Source organism: Megascapheus bottae, chromosome X, assembly GCF_031878675.1.
Source record: "Megascapheus bottae isolate mThoBot1 chromosome X, mThoBot2.hap1, whole genome shotgun sequence".
Taxonomy (NCBI): domain Eukaryota; kingdom Metazoa; phylum Chordata; class Mammalia; order Rodentia; family Geomyidae; genus Megascapheus; species Megascapheus bottae.
The window spans coordinates 45,389,982-45,414,681 of NC_143547.1; the positions used below are offsets into that span (position 1 = coordinate 45,389,982).

At 39.9% G+C, this 24,700-nt stretch overlaps 1 protein-coding gene across 1 annotated transcript; it reads left to right on the forward strand.

Annotated features, from left to right (window-relative positions):
• Positions 1–570: 570 nt before the first annotated feature.
• Positions 571–24,700, forward strand: Vsig4 (V-set and immunoglobulin domain containing 4). Its single transcript, XM_090326263.1, has 7 exons — positions 571–752; positions 9,743–10,099; positions 19,324–19,386; positions 19,884–19,976; positions 21,156–21,260; positions 24,082–24,103; positions 24,452–24,700. The coding sequence occupies exons 1-7, from the start codon at positions 698–700 to the stop codon at positions 24,687–24,689; spliced, it is 933 nt and encodes a 310-aa protein (XP_090182389.1). The 5' UTR covers positions 571–697; the 3' UTR covers positions 24,690–24,700.

The window sequence follows — 24,700 nt, forward strand, 5'->3', positions numbered from 1 at the left end:
GAGAGAGAGAGAGAGAGAGAGAGAGAGAGAGAGAGAGAGAGAGAGAGAGAGAGAGAGAGAGAGAGAGAGTCGTATCCATTGGGTTTGCCAATTATTTAAGCTTTGATGTGCAGAAAGCCCTTTCACACAGTAAGCTCATGTACTCATAAGCCAACAGATGCCCCATTTGCAATCAGCTCTAGCAGGCAGGGGTTAACCATGTAACTAGAAAAATTGCATGTGCCAACAAAGTGGATTTCTTCACCCTGAGCCCACCAGAAAGATAAACACCCTTCATACTGGAATGAGCAGGTTCAACCCAAAGATTGTCCCCAAACCTCTGAATTTTGTGGAGGGGGACCCAAAATAAACAGAGTCTGGGAGATCAAAGGGCAGAGAGAGCTCCATTGGCACCAGGGAAAATGAAGTCAATACCCTAGCAGGGGCGGGGGGGGGGGGGATGGTGGTGGTGAATTGCTTCACTCATCCTCAAATCTCCAGCCCCAGGCAGTGAGGGGAGGAAGAAGTGCACCCCACCCCATGTGACTGTACTGAAATAGGGAAGGAAAGGGAATGCATCCAATGGGACTAAGAGTTCGAGTGAGCAATATAGAGAAGGAAGGGAAGTGAGAAGACACACACACTGGCAGTCACCAGGAGCTCAAGTTTCCTGGGCAGCAGGAGGCTAGAAGAAAGGACAGAAGTGACTCTGGCTGTGATGGGGATCTTACTGGGCGTACTGCTACTGAGCCACCTAAGTGTGATCACCTATGGTAAGAACGCAATCAGGTGGCTATGGCTGGTGGCCGGCCCAGGCAAAAATATTTGGGCATTGGTGTTGATGGCATGCTTACTGAGAAAAAATCTATTCCTGCTAGTCAGATAAGTGTTTCTGTTCATCTTATAGACTTGCTGAGTTCTTGGCAGAAGAGAGAAAGAAGGCATTAAAGCTGTTGACCCAATCTGGGAGGCATGCTTGGTAGAAATTATAAATGAATTTATTTGTTGGAAAACTTCTAATGTATGCCAGGGATATCAAATGCCACCCAAAGGCCCTCCCCTGTCTGAAATTCTACCATAAGACAGACTGAATCTCTGCGTTTTCAAGCTTTGGTTTCAGTTAAGATGTGTGTGTGTGTGTGTGTGTGTGTGTGTGTGTGTGTGTGTGTGTGGTCACACGTGCACATGCGCTGACGCTGGGGCATAATTAAGGGCTTGGGCACTGTCTCTGAGCTTTTATTTTTTTCAAGGCTAGTACTCTACGACTTCAGCCACAGATCCACTGTTTCGGTTTTGTCCTTTTGTTTTCATTTATTGGTATTTAATTATATATAAGAGTATTCCAGACTGTCCTGCCTATGCTGACTTTGATTACAATCCTCAGAACTCAGCCTCCTGAGTAGCTACAATTATAGGCATGAGCTAATAGTGCCAGGCTCTGTAAAGATATATAGTCTACAAAAAACACATGTGGCCAAATGGGTAGATGAGACCTAATAAATACCTTATACCTATAAAACACTCATCATCGTCAGTTTATATGGCAGATAGCAGTTTACTACCTCCCTTGACTATCTATTCTATTCAGATGGTATGTATGGTACTTAAACTCAATCCACATCCCTGTGGCTTCCATCTGAAGGCTCCACTGGCACTAGGGAGACTGAAGGCAGTACCTTAACAGGGGTTGTGTGGTGAATTGCTTAACTCTTCCTCAAATATCCAGCCCCAGGGGAGATAAGGGGAGGAAAGGGTACACCTTACCCCACAGGACTGTTCTGAAATAGAGAAGGAAAGGAAATACATCCAATGGGACTGAGCTCCTCCTCCTCCTCCTCCTTCTTATTCTCCATCATCTTCTTCATCTTCTTCCTCCTCCTTCCTCCTTCTTTTTGTTTCTTCTTTATATAACTTCAACTCAAAGCTTTGTTTTCCTTAGCTTTTTCATTCAATCATAGTACTCTATCACTTGAACCACAGCCCCATTTCTGGTTTTGTTTTTCCTGGTTAATTGGAAGTAAGTCTTGAGGACTTTCCTGCCCCCTCAGACTTTGAACTCATGATCCTAACATCTCAGCCTCTTTTGAGTAGTTAAGATTATAAATTGAGCCACTGGTGTCTAACCAGCTCTGCTTCTTGCACTCAATGAAGCATACATCTGTTCCCTTTCTCTGTAACATCCCTTCAAAGATTTGAAAAAGAGTATCACCACTTCAATTATTAGTTCTTCTCTTCTTCAAGCTCTAAGTCCTTCAATTGGTCTATATAGGACTTGATTTCTTACCTCCTCCTGGGCTACTTCACTATAAATAAGCCCTGTTTCTCCATACTGCTTGTGGGAGCCTCTGGTAGACCCTTGTCCTAATAGAGGCTGACTGTCCTATAGTGGCCTTATCTCTGTGGGTCTTTCTTCCCTGCTCATTAACATCCCTAACAAGTACATGCCTTTACAGCAGACTAAGCCTGGGTAAGAGTTTAGGGATATTCATGATTGTGTAGCAAGAATCTCTGCATGTTATTCATATTCCTAGACAGAGAATCTAAATGGATTTTAGTTTACAGTCAGAAATCTAGCTTTCCCAGTATGGCAGGTCCTCAAAAGACTAAATATAAAACTCCCCTAGGACCCAGCAATTCCACTACTTGGCATATACCCAATCGTCCAAAAACAAAGACATACTAAATCCACTAGCACAACGATGCTCACTGCAGCACTATTTACCATAACAAAGATATGGAACCAACCCAGATGTCCCTCGGTTGATGAGTGGATCAACAAGATGTGGTATTTATACACACTGGAATTCTATGCTGCTCTCTGAAAGAATGATATTGCCCCATTTGTAAGGAAATGGAAAGACTTAGAAAAAATCATATTAAGTGCAGTAAGCCAGGCTCAATGGTTTCCCTCATTTGTCATAATCAGTAGAAACCTTGGGCTCTCCTAGCAGAGATTCACAATAGAACAAAATCTAGATACATAAGGCCATATAGTATGACGCTAAATGTAAGGACCTCCAGGATATAGAAACAAAAGCCATATAATGAGTGATTGTTGTCCTTAATGTACTATGTTGTCTCTCATCTCTTTTGCTGTCCCTTGGTTATCTCATATTGTTACAGTATTTCACCTTGTTATCATTTTATATTTTATATATGCTTAATTGGTTATTTGAAATAGGATAGGGAAGGGAGGAAAACAAGATGAGGTGGGGGGTGGGGGGGGAAATGGGGACCATGACATGAGAAAGGGTATCAATATTTGTAAAGTAATGTACCTTCTATCTGGTGAATACAATGTAACCCTTCTATTAATTACAATAAAAATATATGAAAAAAAAGAAATCTAGCTTTCCATAGCTATCTCAGAGTAGTTTATCTTAACCTGGCTCTGTACCCATTAACTCCTACAACCTTGAGTTTAAAAAAAATAATGTATATTCCACCAAATTAGGAAGAGTAAGAGGAGGGATGTGTAGGAGATGGATATCAGTGAGAGTGTTGAAAGGGATGACTGATCAAGATGCACTATATTCATAAACAGCTTTCTTAAATGACAACACCTTTGTAAAACTACTTAAAGATAAAAAAATAAAAATAACACCCTGAATGACGCCAACTGAGAGAGAAAAGGTTTGCCCTCAGGCTACAGCATTAATGGAAAACTTAATGCTCCAGAAGAATAAGCTTATTTCCTCAATATGTTTGGTGGGTCATGGAGCTTGAGCTCTTGGCCTGGTCGCTGTCCCTCAGCTCTTCAGCTCAAGGCTACACCCTACCTCTTGAGCCACAACCCCACATACTGCTTGTTAGTGATTAATGGGTGATAAGAGTCTCACATTCTTTAAAAGAAAAGGAGAAAAAGAAAAGAAAAAGAAGAAAGAACAGAAAAAATGAAAAAAAAGAGTCTCACATTCTTTAGGGCCTGGGCTGGCTTTCAATCCAGATCCTCAGGTGTCAACCTCCTGAGTAGCTAGGATTATAGGCATGAGCCACCAAACCCGCTCTACAATATTTTCTTACCTAGCAGGGTTTTTTTCCCCCTAGCACTATGGCTTGAACTCAGAGTCTGGAGCTTTGTTCTGCTTTTTTTGTCAATTATGGGGCTTGAACTCAGGCACTGAGCACTGTCCCTGAGCCATTTTGTGCTCAAGGATATGGCTCTACCACTTGAGTCACAGTACCACTTCTGATTCTCTGGAAGTTAATTGGAGATAGGACTCTCACAGACTTTACCCTGGCTGGCTTCCACGGCACTCCTCAGATATCAGCCTCTGGTGTAATTAGGATTACAGGTACAAGCCACTGGTACCTGGCTTTTGATCTGCTTTTTTGCTCAGCAGTGGCACTGTAGGCCAGGAGTGTGGTCTAGTGGTAGAGTGCTTGCCTAGCATGCATGAAAACCTGGGTTTGAGTGCTCAGTAACACAAACACAGAAAAAAAATCCAGAAGTGGTGCTATGGCTCAAGTGGTAGAGCACTAACCATGAGAAAGCTCAGGGACAGTCCTCAGGCCCCGAGTTCAAGCCCCAGGACTGGCAAAAAAATGAGTGGCATTCTGACACTGGAACTATACCTCTACTTCTTAATGTGTGTTGATCAATTGAGATGAGTGTCTCCTGGACTTGTGTGCCTGGGTTGGATTCAAACTAAAGTCTCAGCCTCTTGGATAGCTAGGATTATAGATGTGGGCCACAAACAAATAACTCTAGCTGGTTTTATAGTACACAAGCTCACAATCTTCTCCCTATCTGTCAGGGATTTCTTAAGGTAGGAGCAGGCTTTGGGAGAACATTATATTAATGTTAAATTTAAATCCTAGGTGTGGGTGAGTTTAGGCAGGATAGGAGCAGAGGTAGAGTATAGGGGAAAGAGATGAGAGGGGAGAGATCATATCAGCACTTTTGTGTGTCTCATTCTTTCATTCTTTGTCCAGCCTGTGAGCTCCTCTAGCACTGAAAAGAGGTCCTTCATTTGTGTATAAAGTCTTACTCTATGGACCTGAGGCTTAAGCTACACTGAAAGGTCAATAGTGCCTTCACTCTACCTGGAGCTCAGTGTCCCCATCTCATCTGTACATTGAAATTAATTTTGCTGCCTTCAAAGGGATCTACCAGCTGCAATGCACCATGAAGAATTCTCTGAAAAACACTCTAGGGGCCAGAATAAGCTGTGTCTCTTCCTGTGTGATAAAACACATATGGAAATAATGATCATTTTTTTAAATGTCCTGACATCTACATATTTTTGTTGGTTGTGGGACTTGAACTCTGGGCCTGGGCATTGTCCCTGGATTCTTCAGCTCAAGGCTACCACCCTACCCCTTGAGCAACAGTGCCACATCTGGTTTTCTAGTGGTTAATTGGAGCTAAGACTCTAGTGGTCTTTTGTGCCCGGGCTGGCTTTGAACTGTGATCCTCAGATCTGAGTCACTGTGTCCAGCTGACATCCACATTTTATAAATGTTTTAAGCATTTTACATACATTTTAAATCATTTTCTAAACTGTAAGAAAGCTAGTTATCTATCCAAGAGATAGCTAAGGATAAGCCAGTCATGGGGACTGGAGGCACAGGATGTGGGAAATCTCAAGCTTTCTGTGAGGATGGACAAGGAAACTCAACAAAGATACTAAGAACGCATCCTTGAATGGGACCCATTCCCAACAAATCTAGTTTTTCTTTCTCTCAGGACCATTGAGGAGCTCTCAGACCTTTGCTTTTCTAAGTCTGTGTCACAGGATCTGAGTTATTGTCCCCTCTTTCTCAAGTCAAATCCTCCTTCAACAAACTCCATGAATTAGTGTTCAATCCTGGTCTTTTCCCTGACCAGTAAAGGAAAACCAGCTCTTTCTGTAAGGGGGAAAACAATGTTCTTTTTGGGGTAGAGGGGACCAATCCTGGCCTTGAACTCAGGGCCTTTGCATTGTCCTTGTGCTTTCTCAAGGCTAGCGCTCTGCCACTTGAGCTACAACACCACTTCCAGCATTTTCTATGTATGTGGTACCAAGGAATCAAGTACAGGGCTTTGTGCATGCTAGGCGAACAGTCTACCACTAGGCCACACACCGGACCAGAAAAAAGTGTTCTATAAAGGCTTTCTAGAAGTCAGCTACCAGATGGGGATAGTTTTTTCCTAAGTAGTAAGAAGCACAATATCTAGTTGCAGGATAATATCTCTGCAGCCGTGTCATTTAAGTATATATAATTATTGCTGATTTCTATTGTGCTTTGGGGTTGAATAATTAAAAGGTAAATAAAACAGAATGATGTGAAAAGCCTCTATTTTGGGCCTCCCAAGCCTAACTTTGGGTAAGCCCTCCCTTCTCTCTTTGTGTCTCCCCCCTCTCTCTCTAGCTTGTCCTTGTTTAGATGTATTCATGAGAAAAGCTAAGTGGTTTTTTAAAAGTTCTCCCAGTTCTACCATTCCAGAAATCTTCAAATTCCTTCCTGCCTTGTCCCTCAACCCATCTTGTATCAAGTAGTTTTCTGGTTTGTTTGTTTTTTGCGAGTCCTGTGCCTTGAACTCAGGGCCTTAGTGCTGTCCTTGGGCTTTCTCAAGGCTAGAGCTTTACCACTTGAATCACAGCACCATTTCTGGCTTTTTTTCTATGTATGTGGTACTGAGGAATCAAACATGTGTCTTCATGCATGCTAGGCAAGTACTCTACCGCTAGGCTAAACTCACAGCCCCATGCTGTTTAGTGTTTTTAAAGCAGCTATAACAGGCAGAGCATTTCCCTAGGAGGTGTAACTTTCCCACCTACTCTTCCAGGAAAATCAAATGTATTGCTTCATTTGACCAGCTGCCAGGGTCTCCCTGTTACTGGAAGCTGTTTCCTCTCTGGCTGCCTTACCATCTACAAATGTCCATAGGTCAGTAGAATCTATCAGCCTAGTGAGGTTGGCTATTACTTTGCCACGTAGTAACTTCTCCTTCGGGTCTCAGTTACAACTAACATTGATCAAATCAAATTAATCTGTTTAATTGGGGGAAGACATATTGAAGACTTTCATTGGATAGAAAGAATCAATAGTAATACAAGTTTTACTTGAGCTATAAGACAAGACCGAAATTTATTCAGCACCTTTATGTAAAGTGCTTTTACCTAGATGAGTGCTAGCTTATTTAATTTTAATAAAAACTCTCTGTGGGACATTTACTCTTACTTTCCTTTTATTCACAGTGACCTAAATTGAAGTTCATGATATGTTTCATGATTTATCCAAGGATGTACAGAAAGAAATAGGATAAGGTAGACCTTGGATCTTCATGGTAATATTCTACTATTTCACGGAGTATTTGACTACCTTCTTTATCTCATTAGATTCTCTTATCAGGTATTTTCCTAAATTCTGTTGGTATTGCAAATGTTGCTAGAAAATATGTCAGTGCCAGTGTGCTCACCTTCATTTTGGAGGTCAGTGAACACAAAGAATAATTCAATGCCTTCCTCTGTGGGATGATCTGTGTCTTCTATTTGCTTTCTGGATGCTATTAATGAATCAAGAGGAAGCGAAGAACAAGAAGGAGGAGAAGGAGGAGGAGAAGGAGGAAGGAGGAGGAGGAGGAGGAGGAGAAGGAAGAGGAGGAGGAGGAAGAAGATGAAGATTAAGATGGTTGAAGGTGGAAACAATGAGGGAGAATGGAAGAAAAATCTGGTTACCAATGGCCCATTCAAAGGTGGAAGGGTCAAGTCTGACTTCCAGAAATTGTGACATTGTGACTTCAAAACTGTGACATTGGGATTATGTGGCAATGTTCCTAATAGACCAGAGAAGACTCTGTGAGAATTTCCAGCAAATTCCCTAAAGGGAATGCAATCCTAGCCTTGCAGCTTCCATAAGGTCAGAGGGCAGCCATGTATACACATAGACAAAGCAGCTCCAGATGTCCATTTAGCAGAATACTTCTCTGATGCCCAGAATGGAATGTGACAATGTTTTTCAGTGGACATAAAGGAGACTGGAGAAGGTCAGAGGAAGATCATTGGGAAAATGGTCATTAAATCAAAAGGCTCAGATGGTTTCCTTGAGGCCTAAGGAGCCTATGATTATGCTTGCATATGGCCCAAAGTATGGATGGGCATATGTGTCCATGCGTCTATGATGAACATCAGCTGTACCTGCATGCACATAAAAGCATGAAATGCTACCAATACCACAGTGAAACCTACCACCTGGTGAAAGGTTACCATTAGCTAGAATATGCAAGTATTTAACTTGTTTCCAGTACAGTTATTTGCACTGGACCATCTCAGGTTGTATGGTACTTTAAGAAGAAATGCTTTGTAAGAGCCAAATAGAGCTCAGAACTTCCCCAGATGGCTTAATCTATCCATAGAAAACTGTAGTTATGAAGTTCATTTTTATGAGGACAAACTATCATCTCCCCTCACCCCCGCCCTTGTTTACCATTCCTGGGTCTGAGTTCTGCTGCCTGCCAAGTCTGAAACTCTCCAGAGACTACGGGGTGGATTTAGCAACATGAAGTTGTGTTTATTTGTTCTTTCCTCCTCGAGGCCTTTATCATGTCTAAAAAATGCTGTTCATGTTCCAAAAGTCACTGGTGAGGGCCCAGACCAAAGCCTTAACCTCAGTATCCTCATTGAGAAATGCCTTAGTGCTTAAGAACCTAGTATGGGAGCAAAATACTCTCACCAGAAGATGTTATCTTCCATCTGCTAAACTAAAACCTGGGAATCCTGGGATAAATAAAAAGAAAGTAGCTTACATGTTGAAACTATCATTCCTAGGGCAACGTAAAGACATGGCATCAGTATAATTACCTACTGCTACTTCCACTGAATAGAAAAAAATTCCTCAAAGTATGAGCTTACCAATACAGAATTATGAGGGCAGACACTGGCGGTTCCAATGTTCCCATCTTTTCTCTCTAGATTTCCCTTTCTACCAAGGACCAATCTCCCATTTACTTGAACCACCATCACTTGCACAGCCAACTCCAAGGTATAACTCAGACACTTTCCTTCTCCAGACCAAGAATGAACAAAACCTTCTCCCCATCAGAATGGAATTTTCCAATGTATCTTTGATGAATACTAACAGAAATCAAAAGGGAAATAAACAGAAAAAAAGAAATAGACAAAAACAATTGGTGAGGTTTACAAAGTGAATGTTTTTAAATAATAGGTTTTTTTGGACAAGAATGTACATCCAGGCCCTTTTCTCATCCCTCAGAATTGCCGGTTGCCTGCTTCATCTTCCCTTCCTGAAGAGTTAGACCTGGGGCCTCATCATTGACCCCTTCTCCTCAGAGAGCAAGAGGGGTAATGGCACCCAGCCTTCCCTTGCCAACCTCATATTTACACAAAACGAAATAGTCCAGACCCAATCGTTCATTTTTGCTCCTACATCTCTTTTGAAAAATGTTAAGAGATATTTTTTCATGGAAATTTAGAATGTCAAGATTTGATAGAGTTTTTACCATATGATCAAGGAACCGCATTGATCCTTTTAGGGTGATATTGACTTTCCCCAGGTCACCTTTCTAGCAAGGCAGTGAGGTAGATAGGATCTGAAACTTGTAGAGGTAACCAATGTAAAGGAGCTGTCCTCTGAGTACTTGTTTTGATTGGTGGGAACACTGGCAGAGAACAAAAGAGCACAGAGCATATGTAAGTATGATGGAAGGAAATTGAAGAGTATTTCTCACATACCACTTGAGGGCCTTCTCTCGGCCAACCTGGTTTCTAGATGGATATGCCATCTATGTTTGTTTTCATGCATTGTTTCTTCTCTTCAGGCCTTCCTATCCTAGAAGCACCAGAAAGAGTGACTGGGCACTGGAAAGGGGATGTGACTATACCCTGCACCTACAGTCCTCTGGAAGGCTACACTCAAGTCTTGGTGAGGTGGCTGGTTCAACGGCACTTAGACATAGTCACCATCTTTTTACGTGACTCCACTGGTGACCATATCCAGCAGGCAAAATATCGAGGCCGCCTGCATATACGCCGTGGAATTTCAGGGGATGTGTCTCTCCAATTGGATACAGCTGAGATAGATGATCGAAGCCACTACACGTGTGAAGTCACCTGGCAGACCCCTGATGGCAATAAGGTGGTTGGAGATAAGATCATTGAGCTTCAAGTCAAGAAACGTGAGTTACTGGGCAGGTACAAAAGTCCTTAGAAGCTAAGACTCCATAGAGTACTGTCCTAGAAACTTCTGGCAAATTAAGAGATCTCTATAAACCTGTATATGAACTCTCATCACTTCTATGTGCTAATCAGAGGGAGTGGACAGACAGAGGCTCTTTGGAGCCATGGGTACAGATAATTTGATGACAGTTCAAGACTTTAGTTTTCAACATACAAAGGTTTCATCTGCCTTATGGGAACTGTTACTTGACCAAAATATATTAATTTAAGCCCAAATAATGTGTGTATTTATATTAGTAAATTAGTGCCCATCACCCTAAGTTCTTTTTTATTCTTATTGATGTGTAAAATTATATATATTGCTTCCAATTCATCAATAATTTCTCTCTTGATATATATTTGAAATATTGCTGTGATTTTAAAATATTGAGAAAGTCCAAGGACAGTGCTCAGGCCCTGAGCTCAAGCCCAGGACTGGCAAAAAAAAAATTGAGCCTAAAACATATCATGGTTTTCTTGAAGAAGTTGATTGTTTTTGCCAGTCCTAGGGTTTGAACTCAGGGCCTGAGCATTACCCTTGGACTTTCTCAATGTTAGTGCTCTATCTCTTGAACCACAGCACCACTTTTGGCTTTTTCTATGTATATGGTACCAAGGAATCGAATCCATGGTTTTGTGCATGCTAGGCAAGCACTCTATCACTGGGCCACCTAAGGAAGTTGATTTTTAACTCCAGATAATCCCAAATCCCTGGTTTTACACGATATTATCTGATCCTCCAAACAAAATCATTTTCACTTCCATTGCTCTTTTCTCCTCTGCCAATCCAAGTCATGAGCTCCTATATTTCCAGTGGCAGATATGCACAAATCTTTATGCCTCATGGAGATAACTTGGCCTTGTATCACCATGTTTTAATGATTTCCCTGTTTACAGTCTCTATCTCCAAGCCCACAGTGAAAACTGGCAGTGGTTATGGCTTCACAGTGACCCAGGGGATGAGAATCAACCTTCAATGCCAGGCCCAAGGCTTTCCCCCAATCACTTATGCTTAGTACAAAGAAGAGACTAAACTAGGAGCCCATCAAAGTAAACATCCTTGAGTAGCTTGCTCTTTGTGCCTGAAGTGGTGGCTCCCTCAGGATCTTATTTTTGTACTGCCAAGGGCAGAGTTATGAACAGTGCAGTGACATTTTAAAGTTTGTGGTTCAAGATAAGGATCTGTCTTTCCTACTATCTATTCAAACCCACCTAGAAGTAGTCATACCTCAGAATACATAAAAACCTTGTGTCAGAGAAAGAGGGCATTGGGACCTGAATAGGGAATGATTATATACACACATGTATATACACAAACACAATTCAAAACTGGAAATAGCAAGGTCAGAGACAGCCCCTATTTCTGACTATGGCAAAAGGTAAAGTGACATTTATTAAGTATCCCATATTTGTCAGATACAAAAGTTCAACACCTCAACATATATTATCTTGTGTAATCTCGCTGATGTCTCATGAGATGTCTATAATTACCTCATGTTACAGAACAGGAAATTGAGTCAAAAGCAGGAAATCGAGACTCATAGAAAGAAAGTGCAAGAGTGGCTATTTTTATAGCACTGTCTGGAGAGTATCACAAAGTAGGCCTTGAAGAGAAATGATATTACCCATTGAGTTTTCTTTTCTGCCAAGAGATCTTCTTTAAAGAAAAGACAAGGCTAGTTAAAAATGAGCAATATCTTACTGAGATGATCTAGAAACTAACCCCCAGAAAAGCAAAAATATTCTGTTGTCTCTAGGAAGTTCACATTTTTTGGGTTCTGGTCAGGTTCTGCTCTCTTTGCTTAACCAGACTTGTATTTTGTGCTCCTTTACTATGGCTGATGGCTTCTCTTGGCTGAAAGTTTTTTTAACTAATTCTTTCATTTGTTGGTTTTGTTTGCTTAGGTTTGTTTTGGTTTATGAGAAAAAGCCTAGATCTCTGCATATTTTCTTTTCATCCATACTTCTTTTTTTTAGTAATTTTTTATTCTGATTAACAGAAGGGTTACATTATATTCACCAGATAGAAGATGCATAACTTCACATACCTTGATACCCTTTCTCATGACATGGTCCCCATTTCCCTCCCCCGCCCCGCTTATCTTGATTTCCCCTCTTCCCTATCCAATTTCAAATAACCAATTAAGCACATATAAAATATATCAGATAACAAGGTGAAAAATTGTAACAATATGAGATAACCTTATGTTTATTAAAGGTATAGGCCAGGCTGGTCTCGAATTGCCGCATCCTCCTTATTGATTACTGGAGTTCACCATCACGGCTGGCTCATCTTCCTTGCTTCTTAAACAAAATGAATGTTCTGCTTGAGGTCATCGTGGGAAACTGCAATTTAAAGGCCTTTTACTTATGAATATTCACTGCTTCTCAGAACAATGCTCAGACCATACTGTCACATTAGGAACTTGCTCTCAATTTTCTCTTTCTTTTTTTTTGAATTGTTTTTTATTGTCGGGTGATATATAGAGGGGTTACAGTTATATTCGTCAGGAACACTGATACCCCTTCTCATGTTTTTCTCCCAACCCCTCCCAGTCATCTTGATTTTCCCCTTCCCTTTCCTACTTCAAATAAACAAATGAATGTATATGCAATATACCAGAAACTAAAGTCAGACACAATAACAACATGAGAGATATACCATAAGTATAGAAAAGAGAGATGGTGAGAGGGGAGGAGGAAAGAAATAACTTCACACAGTAGATTAAGGACAACAAACACAAAGATAAAACACTTGTTACCATATTCTGGAATTTATTTCACCTATCTTCACCCTATATGGCTATATCCACATAGATATTGCGCTATTGTGGTCCTCTGCTAAGAGAATCCTGGATGTGTAATACTTATTGCAAAATGAAGACAACCATGGAGCCTATGTTTCTTTGGGCCTGGCTTACTTCACTTAATATGAATTCTTCCAAGTCTTTCCATTTTACTCTCAATGTTCTACCCTGCTTTGTTCTCTAAACCAAGTCTCTTGGCTTCTTCTGGCCTATATCTCTCCACCTCAACCTGGTCCCTACATTTTACAGGTTATTTATACCCTCTTTTCTAGGGAGCTCTCAAACCTTCACCCCTCCACTTTACCTTTGTACTGTTCCACCATTCTGCAATTGCCCTGTATGCCATGCCTTTGCTCACAGACAGCTGAGCTCTGCTGACCAAAGAAAAGACAAATATGCATTTGAACCCACTTAGCATTTTACTCTCTGCAATATGCACCTTCTGTCCCCAGGCTGCTCATTTACTCATCTTTTTCTTATTCCTTTTAGCAGCAGTGCACTTTTTTTCAGGCAGCCAGTCCTGCCTCAGAAGATGAGGCCACCCCATTTTTCTGTAAAAAGATCCAGATCCTCTTCAATATGATTCCTTTCCACGACCCTCTGTTCTGCCTTGATATTTCCCTGCTTGTTTACTCTGGGGTAAAAGTAAGATACATTTTTCTCCTCTTAACAGCAAAACTTTCCTCCAGAATTCTGAGTGTGTGTGTGTGTGTGTGTGTGTGTGTGTGTCTGTGTCTGTGTGTCTGTGTGTCTGTGTGTCTGTGTATGTTTGTACTGGGGCTTGAACTCCAGACCTCATAGTCTCACTTAAGCTTTTATTAACTCAAAGCTATTTTTCTACCGCTTGAGCTACACCTCCACTTCTGAATTCTTGACATCAGCTACTATAGTGCCCTGCTTGACTTAGTATCCTCTCTCCAGGACATGGATATTGTATTATTGTATTATTTTAAAAACTTTTTCTTCCTGTCATCACATCTCATTGCTTTTTGAAGAAGATATCTTTCACCATCTGTGCCTTACAATTTACCACAAAAATTTTGCAAACTGAAATCATCATTGACCTCCAAATAACCAAAGCCTGCAGTTTTTCCAGTGTTTTTTTTTCAAACACTGTTATCACCAGCATCCCTTTCCCTTGGTTCTCCTATAATCTGTCAGACTGGTCATTATCAGAACACATTGATGGCTTTTCTTTTATTCACCCCTCAATTATCAGTGTTCTCAAAGGTTTTATGTGCCTTCCCTTCAGGTATCTGTCAAATCAGAGGATTTTGTTGACCTTATGTGAAGGGGTCTCAAACCTTAATTTAGTTTTTTTATGCCAATATTGGAGCTTGAACTCAGAGCCAGTGCACTAGCCCTGAATATTTTTGATCAAGGATACCACTCTACCATTTGAGCTCCAGTTCCAGATTGTTTGGTGGTCAACTGGAAATAAGAGTGGAATAGACCAGGATATAGAAACAAAAGCCATATGAGTGATTGTTGTCCTCAATGTACTATGTTATCTCTCATCTCTTTTGCTGTCCCTTGGTTATCTCATATGGTTACAATATTTTACCTTGTTATCTGATATATTGTATATATGTGTATTTGGTTATTTGAAGTAAGATAGGGAAGGGAGGAAAACAAGGTGAGGGGCGGGAAATGGGGACCAAGACATGAGAAAGGATATCAATGTATGTGACTTAATGCACCTTCTATCTGGTGAATATAAAGTAACCCTTCTATTAATTACAATAAAAATATATGGAAAAAAAGTGGAATAGGTTTTCTTGTTCAGGTTGGCTATGAAACTCGATCCTTAGGTCTCAGCCTCCTGAATAGCTAGGATTATAGGTGTGAGCCACCAGTGCCTAGTTTTTCCCTTAATTTGTCCCCTTAATAATATTTCACCACTTCCAGCTTTTTCTGAGTAGTTTATTGCATAAAAAATCTCACAGACTCTCCTGCCCAGGCTGGAAGTGGCAATGTAGAGCACTAGCCAGGGCAGAAAGTGCCCAGGCCCAGAGTTGGCAGCCAAAAAAAAAATTGCTCAGGGACAGTGACCAAGTTCTGAGATCAAGCCACAGGACCAGTACACACACAAAAATTAAATTAAAGTATATAGTTTAGTGGTCAGACAAGTATCACCATTATCTTCTTTCATAACCTTTCAATCACCTAACTTCGGTCAAAGCTAAACCAGATATTAAATGGATAGTTTTATCCGTCTACCCTTCTAAGTCCTAGAAAACACTTATCTGCTTTTTATCTCTATGAATTTACTTATACTGAATTTTTTAATTAAATTTAAGCCATAGTTGGCAGGGTATACCTGTAAACTTCAGCTACAAGGGAAAAAGTAGGTAAGAGAGCTGTCGTCTGAAGTTCGCTTGGGACAAAAACTGCAGTTCTTATCTTAAAACAACTAAAAACAAAAGAGGCCTGGAGATGTGGCTTCTATAGTGGATCTCCAGCCTAGCAAGTGTGAAGCCCTGAATTCCAGCCACTGTACCATCAAAAAATAAAAATGAGACATAGAATATGTGACCTTTCTGCCCATTATTTTTCACTTACTACAGTGTTTTGAGGGTTCATGAATGCTGTATCAGGTGTCACTACCTTACTCTTTTCAGTACCTAAAAAAAAAAGTAGGAATACATGCATATACCAAGCTATCCGTTCTTATCGTTGGTATTTGGCTTGTCTCCATATTTTGGCCTTTATGAACAACTGTGATGAAGAATTGTGAAAAAACTTGTCCTATAAAGCTGGTGCCAGTGGTGGTTCATGCATGTGCCAGTGGTGGTTCGTGCATGCCTATAATACTAGTAAAAATAATACAGTAAAATGCTATTTCACTCTTGTTAAGAATTGCTATTTTATGGGGGTGGGGGAAGGGAAATGGGGACCAAGACATGTGAAAGGGTATCAATGTATGGGAATTAATGCACCTTCTATCTGGCAAATATCATGTAACCCTTCTATTAATTACAATAAAAATATATGAAAAAAAGAATTGCTATTGTAAAAAATAACAAATGCTGCTGGGTTTTGGTGGTAGTGACACATGATACTACAATCATGAACTAATGATATTGAACTATTTGTGTTTTCTTTTGAGAAATGTCATTTACCACCTTTTTAATTGAGATTACTTGGTTTTCTTTTAAAATATTTTTAACTGTTTAATTTTTAAATTGTAGTATTAGGTATATTAACCCTTATAAGCTGTCTTTCAACTCTGTAGAAATTTTTGAATTTGATGTAATCTCAATCGTTAATTTTATTTTTGTTTCCTGTGCTTTGGTGTCATATTATGAAAAACTACTTTCTATAAAAATAGTTTGAAGTGTTTCCCTATGTCTGTTTCTAGTTGTTTCAGGTCCTATAAGTCTTTGATACATTTTGTTTTATTTTTTTTGTACACGATGAGAGATAGGGTCCAATTTCAATCTTAGATTCAGACTTTGTGGGGAGGAGGGGGTCCTAGGTCTTGAATTCTGGGCCCTGTCCCTAAGCTCTTCAGCTTAAGGCTACCGCCCCACCCCTGGAGCCACAGCCCCACTTCCCATTTTCTAGTGATTTACTGGAGAAAAGAGTCTCACGTTGTTTAGTGTCTGGGCTGGCTTTGAACCTTGATCCTCAGATCGCAGCCTCCTGAGTAGCTAGGATTTCAGGCATGAGTCCCCGTGGCCAGCTACAGGCTAACCTTTCTCCAAAATTTTTTTGCATATTTTGGTTTTACTTTATTTCTATGTCCTCTATTCGGTTTCATTTGCCTTTTTGCCTATTTCTAATACAGTTTTACTGTTATTATTGAAGTGGTGTAGGGAGGTGTTACCATTTTGTAAGTCAGGTAATGAGTACATTTCTTTTTGGACAATGTCACCCATGCCTTCATTTTGCCTAGTTTCCCCTCCGATCCCTGATCCGAAGTTGCTTATGTTTGACTATTCTGATATATACATGTTGTTTTAGAAACTGCACTTGGGTGGTATATCATTACTTAAGGTTTGGGGCTGGCTCCAACCTTCGTTGAGAACTGTCTAGCCAAATTATTTAGTTCTTATTTTGTACTTCATCAGACTTGAACTCAAGGCCTGGGCATTGATCCTGAGCTTTTTTGCTGAAGGCTAGCATTGTGCCACTTTGAGTCACAGCTCCATTTCCCATTCTCTGGTGGTTAATTGGGGATAAGAGTCTCGTGGGGGTCTCATGGAGTTTCCTTCACAGACTGGCTAGAAACTGTGATTCTCATATCACAATCTCAATAGGTAGGATTACATGTGTGAGCCATTTTTAATTGAGTTATTTGACTTTTTATAGTTGAATTGTAATAGTTATGTATGAAGAGTACAAGAGCCTTAGCAAATATAAGATTTGCATAGCCTGTTCTGTTTGCTATCTTTTATTTTGTTTTTCTTTGTTAATACCTTTTTGTGCCTTGTTAGACACAAAAGACTTTATTTTTCTTTTTTATCTGTCTATGTAAGTAACTAGCTAGCTAGCTTTCTGCTACCAGGCTTTAGAACCCAGGGTGTCACACTATCTTTATTTTGCTCATAGCTCATGTTCTGCCACTTGAGCCACGCACCCAGCACAGCTTTTTGGTCATTATTGGCAATGGAGTCCCACAAGTCATTTTTCCACTCATATTCCCTTCCGTTCTTACTAGATAAGTTCAAAGTTCATATCTTCAAGTTAACAGGTGCTTTGTTCTACCTGCTCAAATTTGCTCTACTGGATTTTTCTTTATTGTAATGAAGATTTTCTTTCAGTTATTATGCTTTTCAACTCATGAATTTCTATTTGATTACTAATTTATAGTATCAGTCTTGTGTTAGCATGGACAATTGCTATTGATTGATTTTCTTAACCTATTTATGTAATCTAGTTTTCATTTTGTTTGCATGCTTCATATTTTTAGAATCATGCAATGCAGCATCTTTGACTTTCTTCCCCCCTAGGACTTGTTCACACAAATTGCTACAATAATTTGTATTTTCCTGAATGAATTCTGTATATAGGCTTAGGTAGTCATTGTCATGGATTAGCACCTAAGGCTCCACTTGATTATACTAGAGATTAGAAAGATATTCTTAAAATTTTCCTTGAGTCAATGAAAATTACAGTCTTTACCGGAGAAGTATACTGTCTGTTTAGGTATGTCTTCAACATTTGCCTAAACAGTTTACACTGTGTCATAATGATCACCTACTCCTTATACAGAGACTCAAGGATAACCACAGATAGGAACTTAAGGCATTCTCATATCTTTCCAGAGCAAGCACAAAACTGTACATGTAGATGGCCTTCTAGATTCCCAAGAATATGTGAAAATTTTCTCAAAGTCTCTATGCACATCTTATGTACCAGGTTTTCCTTTTAGGTTTTGGCTAGTTTGTTCCTTCCCTAGACTGCTATTCATTGTCTAAAGTATTTCTATGAAAAATATTCTCCCAACCTAGGCAGGCTATTAGTGACTGCTAAAGCAAGCCTCTGGAATCAAATCTAACGGGGAAACATCAGACACCTCAAATGCTCACAGTTGTTTGGAAATGAAGTCTATTCTGCACACAGCCCCAGAAACGATATTTTCTTTCTTGTTTTTTGTCATTGCCAGACCTTGAACTCGGGGCCTGAGCACTGGCCTTGGGCTTTTGCAAGGCTAGCGCTCTACGACTTTAGTCACAGCACCACTTCTGGCTTTTTCTATGTATGTGGTAGCAAGGAATAGAACCTGGGTCTTCCTGCATGGTAGGCAAGAAGTCTACCATTAGGCCACACTCTCCCTGGCATTTTCTTTTCTGACTATCTCTGAACTGGGAAGGGATAGTAATGGGAGTCTGGTAAATTAAAGTGCCACAACACTTGCTATTCCTACTACAGCTGGGGTATTTTTTCTATAAATGTTCCCTGGGTGGTTACTACAAACCTTTGGATACTTTCTAAAATTCTGGCAAAAGTTGATGATGTCAAAATTTTCCAGTTCTTTTATTGCTTTTGTGGAAGAGTAAATTTTTGGAAATCATTACTCAACCACTTTGACTGATATCACACATTACCATTCTCTCTGTGAGACTTCCAAAGTCCTTCTCAAGAGAATAAATCATTTAATTTCAGTTAAAATATACTCTCATCCATGTTTACATACCCTGTGAACTTTAAGCACAGATTCCTTGACTATCTATGAGCCTTAACTTAACAGCACTGCCCTAGACTGGTGTATGACAGATGAACAAGCAATGGAAGTTAGCAGCATAAGGGAAGTGTTAAGAGGCCCCATTGTGGACTGGACTGGCCTTTACTTACTTCCTTATTTTCCTAGGGCATTCAGCTGTTCACCCAACAGTACCAAGGCCCTTGACTGTGCTCCCTTTTCCTTGCAGGCTCTACAAAGCTACAAAAGACCAACACTGAGGCATCTACAACCATACAATTCTCCTTGGAAGGTAAATTTTACCATGACTCTGTGAGAGTAGGAGAGATATAATGACATCATAGGAAACCAAAGCAGGAATTGCAATGCCATTCCTCAAGGCATTCAAGATCATTAGAATACTCATAGAGAACATAATAATGAATGAGAACAAAAGAGAAATAACAAAGAAAGATAAAGGATAGTTAAGAAGTCGATTTGTGAATATATACTCTTCTTTGTGATAAGAGTATCCCAAAAGAACACCGTGACTTAGCTTTCACTCCTAGTCCGCCTTGCTGTGTGACTGGGTATATTATTTCTCCTGTGTGCACCTTCTTTTCACTGACCACCCCTAACAATAAGAAGTAAGATGTTTCACACCAAAGCATAATGATCAATGATGTAGACATGCTCTCTTTGAAACTCAGCACATATTCCTAGAGAATATTCCCAAATTTACCACCATCCCACATCTCACAGATTTTCTTTGGAAGAACAGCTTCTAACTCTGATCCTCTGTTGCCATAGCAACAACCTGGCATGTGGCCACTGAAGTGACCTCACCTTTGAATGGGACCAATGAACTGCATCGATACTTTGGGGAGACCATTGAGGGACCAGGTAAGTCTAATGCAAGTTTTCTAACCTTCCTTTCTTAACTCTGAGCTTTGTATCCATGACTCCCCATTATACACACTGTTCTGCATATCATATGACTCCGCAAAACCATCAGGTGCCCTGGAGCAGAAGTGGTATAGAAATGGAAAGATACAGATAGAGTGGGGAATAAGGTTACCTTCTATCTATTCCTACCACTTTTAAATGATCCTTATGATTATGTTGAACTCATTCAGATAATCAAGGATAATCTCCCTATCTCAACACCAGCTAATTATTAACTACATTTCTGCCTACAACCTTAATTCTTCTTTGTAAAACAAACTGACATCAGGTTCTAGGAATTTAGATGGAAATATTTTTGAAAGATCATTGTCCTATAATAGTTATACAAAAAAAATAAATAACCAGAGGCTGGAAGTTGGCCTACTGGTAGAGTGCTTCCTAGCATGCACAAAGACCCGGGTTCAATTCCTCAGTACCACTTACACAGAAAAAGCCAGAAGTGGTGCTATGGCTCAAGTGGTAGAGCTCTAGCCTTGAGAAAACCCAAGGATAGTGCTCAGGACCTGAGCCCAAGCCCAGGACTGCAAAAATAAAATAAAATAAATAACCAGTCTTGAAGTGGAAACCCAAGAGAGTAGATTCTTTCAGCCAGATATATTTTATATAATATATTCTAAGAAAGAAGCAAGTTGAAACCTTGGTCAAAGAGCATTTCAATGGAAAGAACCATTAGTGACTAGAAATAACTGAACAGAATCTCAACAAGGTTGCATTTCAGTAAAACTGGGAAGTGAAGGGATCATGAAAATCTGTCTCTACCAAAAATAAAAGAAAAAGGAAAAAGAAAAACCATGGAGGTCTACAGAAATTCCAAGAATCACCAAACTGTGGATCTAAAAGATCTTATTAAGGTCTGCAATTTCTGGCCTGTCTTAAGACTTTCTCATGGACATGGCCTTTTGTTTATTTCTGAATAACTGCTTTAGCAAATGAAAATGGAAAAGAAAAGATGTGGGATAATGTATACTAATATTTCGATCTTTTGTTTCTGGTGTTATTTATTTGGTATTGGAATTTTAGTTCAGGGCCTTTTGTTACTAGGAGCTTTAGTACTCAGGTATGCATCCTCTGGCCTTATTTTTAACCCACATGACTTAGTCCTGTTCTGTCTCCCAGGAAGGGGTCTACCTATCTTTGCTATCATCCTCATCATCTTCTTATGCTGTACGGTTGTTATCATTATGGCTTATATCATACTCTGCCGGAAGACATCGCCACAAGGTGAGTGGCTTTTGATCATTCTTTCTGGTGGCTTATTTGCCTGTAGTCTGTATGAAACACTGTGTAAGGTACTTCAGTAAGTTCAAAGCCTTGTTTTAGAGCCAAAAAATTAGAGATGTTGATGGGAAAATTCTTGTTGCCCAGTCAAATACTTATAATTCTTTTTTTAACCAGTCCTGGGCTTGAGCTCGGGGCCTGAGTACTGTCCTTGAACTTTCTCAAGGCCAGAGCTCTACCACTTGAGCCTCCGCACCACTTCTGGCTCTTTATTCTATGTATGTGGTACCAAGGAATTGAACCCGGGTTTTCGTGGATACTAGGCAAGCACTCTACCACTAAGCCAAACTCCCGGCCCAAGTACTTATAATTCTTATAACTCAATGCCTTATACGGCTATAACACAAGTTTCTTTTTAAGTTGCTTAACAGTTATGAAGAGGACTTAAAGCTAAAGCATGGAGATGATAAATAACAATTCAAAGCAGTACATATTATAGACTCAACCCAGGAGTGGTAGTACATACCCATAATCCCAACTCAGGAGGATGATACAGGAGAACTGAGAGTCCCAGGACAGCTCGGGCTATGATGTAGCAAAATATTGTCTCAAGCAAAATAAAACAAAAAACAGAACAAAATCCAATCCTAAATGAATCAATCAATATTAACGAGAATCCAAGGAGAAAGGAATTAGAGCTAGGTAATTAATAACAGCTTTCACGAGGGAAAAGTGGTACCAGGCCAAATAAGGTGAAAACAATCTATGATGGGCAGTATTCAAAGATAGGAAACTCTATGAACAAAAGTATAAAAACCTAAAGTTCAACTGAGTATCAGGTCATTAATTAAAAAGATTTATATAGATGAACAATAAGAAAATACACAAGAAAAGTAACATTCACTTGCTTTTTCAGATTAACATTCTTATTAGCAGATACTACTTGTTCAAAGGAATTTCATAGTGATATTTCTCTCTCTCTCTCTATATATATATATATATATATATAATGCACTTTTATCTATCACCCCTTCTATTACTCTAAAAAGTTCATTTCTAATTATAGAAGGCTTTGAATGATAATGTAAAGCATTTAGACTTTTTTAGTAGACCTGGCAAAAGCTCTAAAAGTCACCCCATTTTTAGTAGGGAAGTAACATGATGAAGACACTGCTGTCAGAGCCATTTAATAACTATGGACCAACAAAGAGGAAAAAAAGAATTGAGTTGGAGTCTGGTGCTACATGCCTGTAATCTAAGCTACTTGAGGGAATTATGTTTCATTTTCAAGTTGGGCAGAAAAATTTGTGAGACCCCTCATCAGCTCATAACTTGGTGTTTGAGGAATATTCTTCCAGGCTCTCTTATGCGGAAAAGTCTATAAGACTCACAATGGAAAGATATTAGGTGTGGTTTCACATGCCTAGCCTCTAAATTAGGCCAGGAAACCTAAAATAGGCATGCACCAGGGCAGGAAGCAAGACTCTATCTCAAAAATAACCAGTGGGAAAAAGGGATAAAAGCAAGGCTCAGCAATACAGCAACTCTCTCGCATAGGCCGCAATATTATTGATTTTTTTTAAAAAATGGAATCTTTATTTCTAAGAAAAAACAAATTTCTGAATATTGTCCAGTATACTAGTCTTTTTCGCTAGCATCAACCTTTATCTTCCTCTGTAGCATTTCCCATTCATAAATAGTATATTTCCCACCATTTGTCACTCTAATCAACGAGAAGGGAGTCTTGAATAGCTCCTTCCCTAGGATATCAACTATAGGCTCTGATCTTGGCCAGTTACCATGGTTATGACCCATCAGTATAAATTTGAGTGTAGATAATCTTTACATGAACACAAATTTCAAGAACACCAAAAGGAAAGCATTAATTACAGTCTTGATATGTCTAGGTATAAGCAAGGGCCACATTACATTGTTTCCCTCTAAAAAATAATATTCCATGTATCCTCATTGCTCAGAAGATAAAAGTCTAAAAAGCAGCGTTATGTTTATGATGTTCTTTGAAAGGGCTGTAGTTTCTGAACCCTTTCCACTCCCACTTACCTATTTTCACTTCTAATCACTGAAATCAAACAAATAAGCCATATAGATTACCCCTTTATGGTTTTCATTCATACTTGCATGCCCCAGATTGCCATTTTCTACATAAGACAGGGGAATTTGAGACTCTAATATGAAGCAGAATTCTTGTGGCTTGCCTTGTTTACTTTTTTTGTGACTAATATACACATTTCTAAATTGCTCCTTTGAAGGATTATAAGCACTTAGAGAAAAGTGCCAAGCAATATCCATCTTGGAGCCTAAGCTCGGGACACTTCTCCTACACTGACACGAGGGGGCAATGATGACCTATTTCAGAACCTTCCATGTATTGGGGGTGGAAGTGAATGCATTTGGGAGTGGCTTGGGCCAAGGTCCCTGACATTAGACGAATCCAGCCCTTTCTTCCTGGATACTGGCCTGACAGTCAAGTTTCCTACAAGGATTTTCTGAGGATCTTGGATGAGTTTCCTGGGTTGAGACAACATCAAGTTTCAGTGTTCTCTACTCAGTCACACAAATCAACAACTCCAATTCAATATCTTAAATCATAGATGCCAAAGAGGACAGTAAACACACATGTATTCTCTTCCTTTCTCTGATAAATATGCTGTGTTACAATTTATCTCATAAATATTGGAAATCTCCAAGTGTCTCACATTATTGGAAAGTTAAGAATTCAGAACAATTCCCTGTGCCCTTTTGACTGGTACTCAGAATTCATTTCCCATAGAAAGTTCTGACCTCAATCTTTCTTCTTTTCTAGAGCATGTCTATGAAGTGGCCAGGTAAGATAGTCTTTCCTTTCTTATCTTATGACCCTTTTCCTGCCCTTAATCTGTTGATCATTGGCAGGAAATATGAATGAAGAAGGGGTGTGGTAAGCAAAGAGCATGGAGCTAAAGTAGTCTTAAAGCCAGAGACATTCAGGGCCAGGACAGCTCTCTACACTCTCTGAGATTCCTGAGGTTCTATCCTGGCTCAGTAAGCACGAGAGATTATTTAAAGGTACCAACCCTCTACTCCCAGAATGTCTGACAAAAGTCTGAAAGCCAGTTGGTAAGGTCTTAAGCAGAAGCATTGGAAAATATGGTCTGAGGTTCAAATCTCTACTCATGATGGGCTCTCAGTTACAGGCTACATCCCAGGGAGGCCAGTGACTGCAGAGAAACCATGACGATGTCCATCTATGCAAATGGCTGCTCCAACAATGAGACAGGTTCCCAGGCTGTCAGTAACGACTATTCTGATGATCCCTGCCTGGGTCAGGACTGCCAGATCATTGCCCAGATCAACGGTGACTATGCCCGCCTGCTGCATACAGAACCACTCGATTATGAGGTGCTGGCCACCAAAAGCAAGAACATCTGCTGAAAATGTACCAC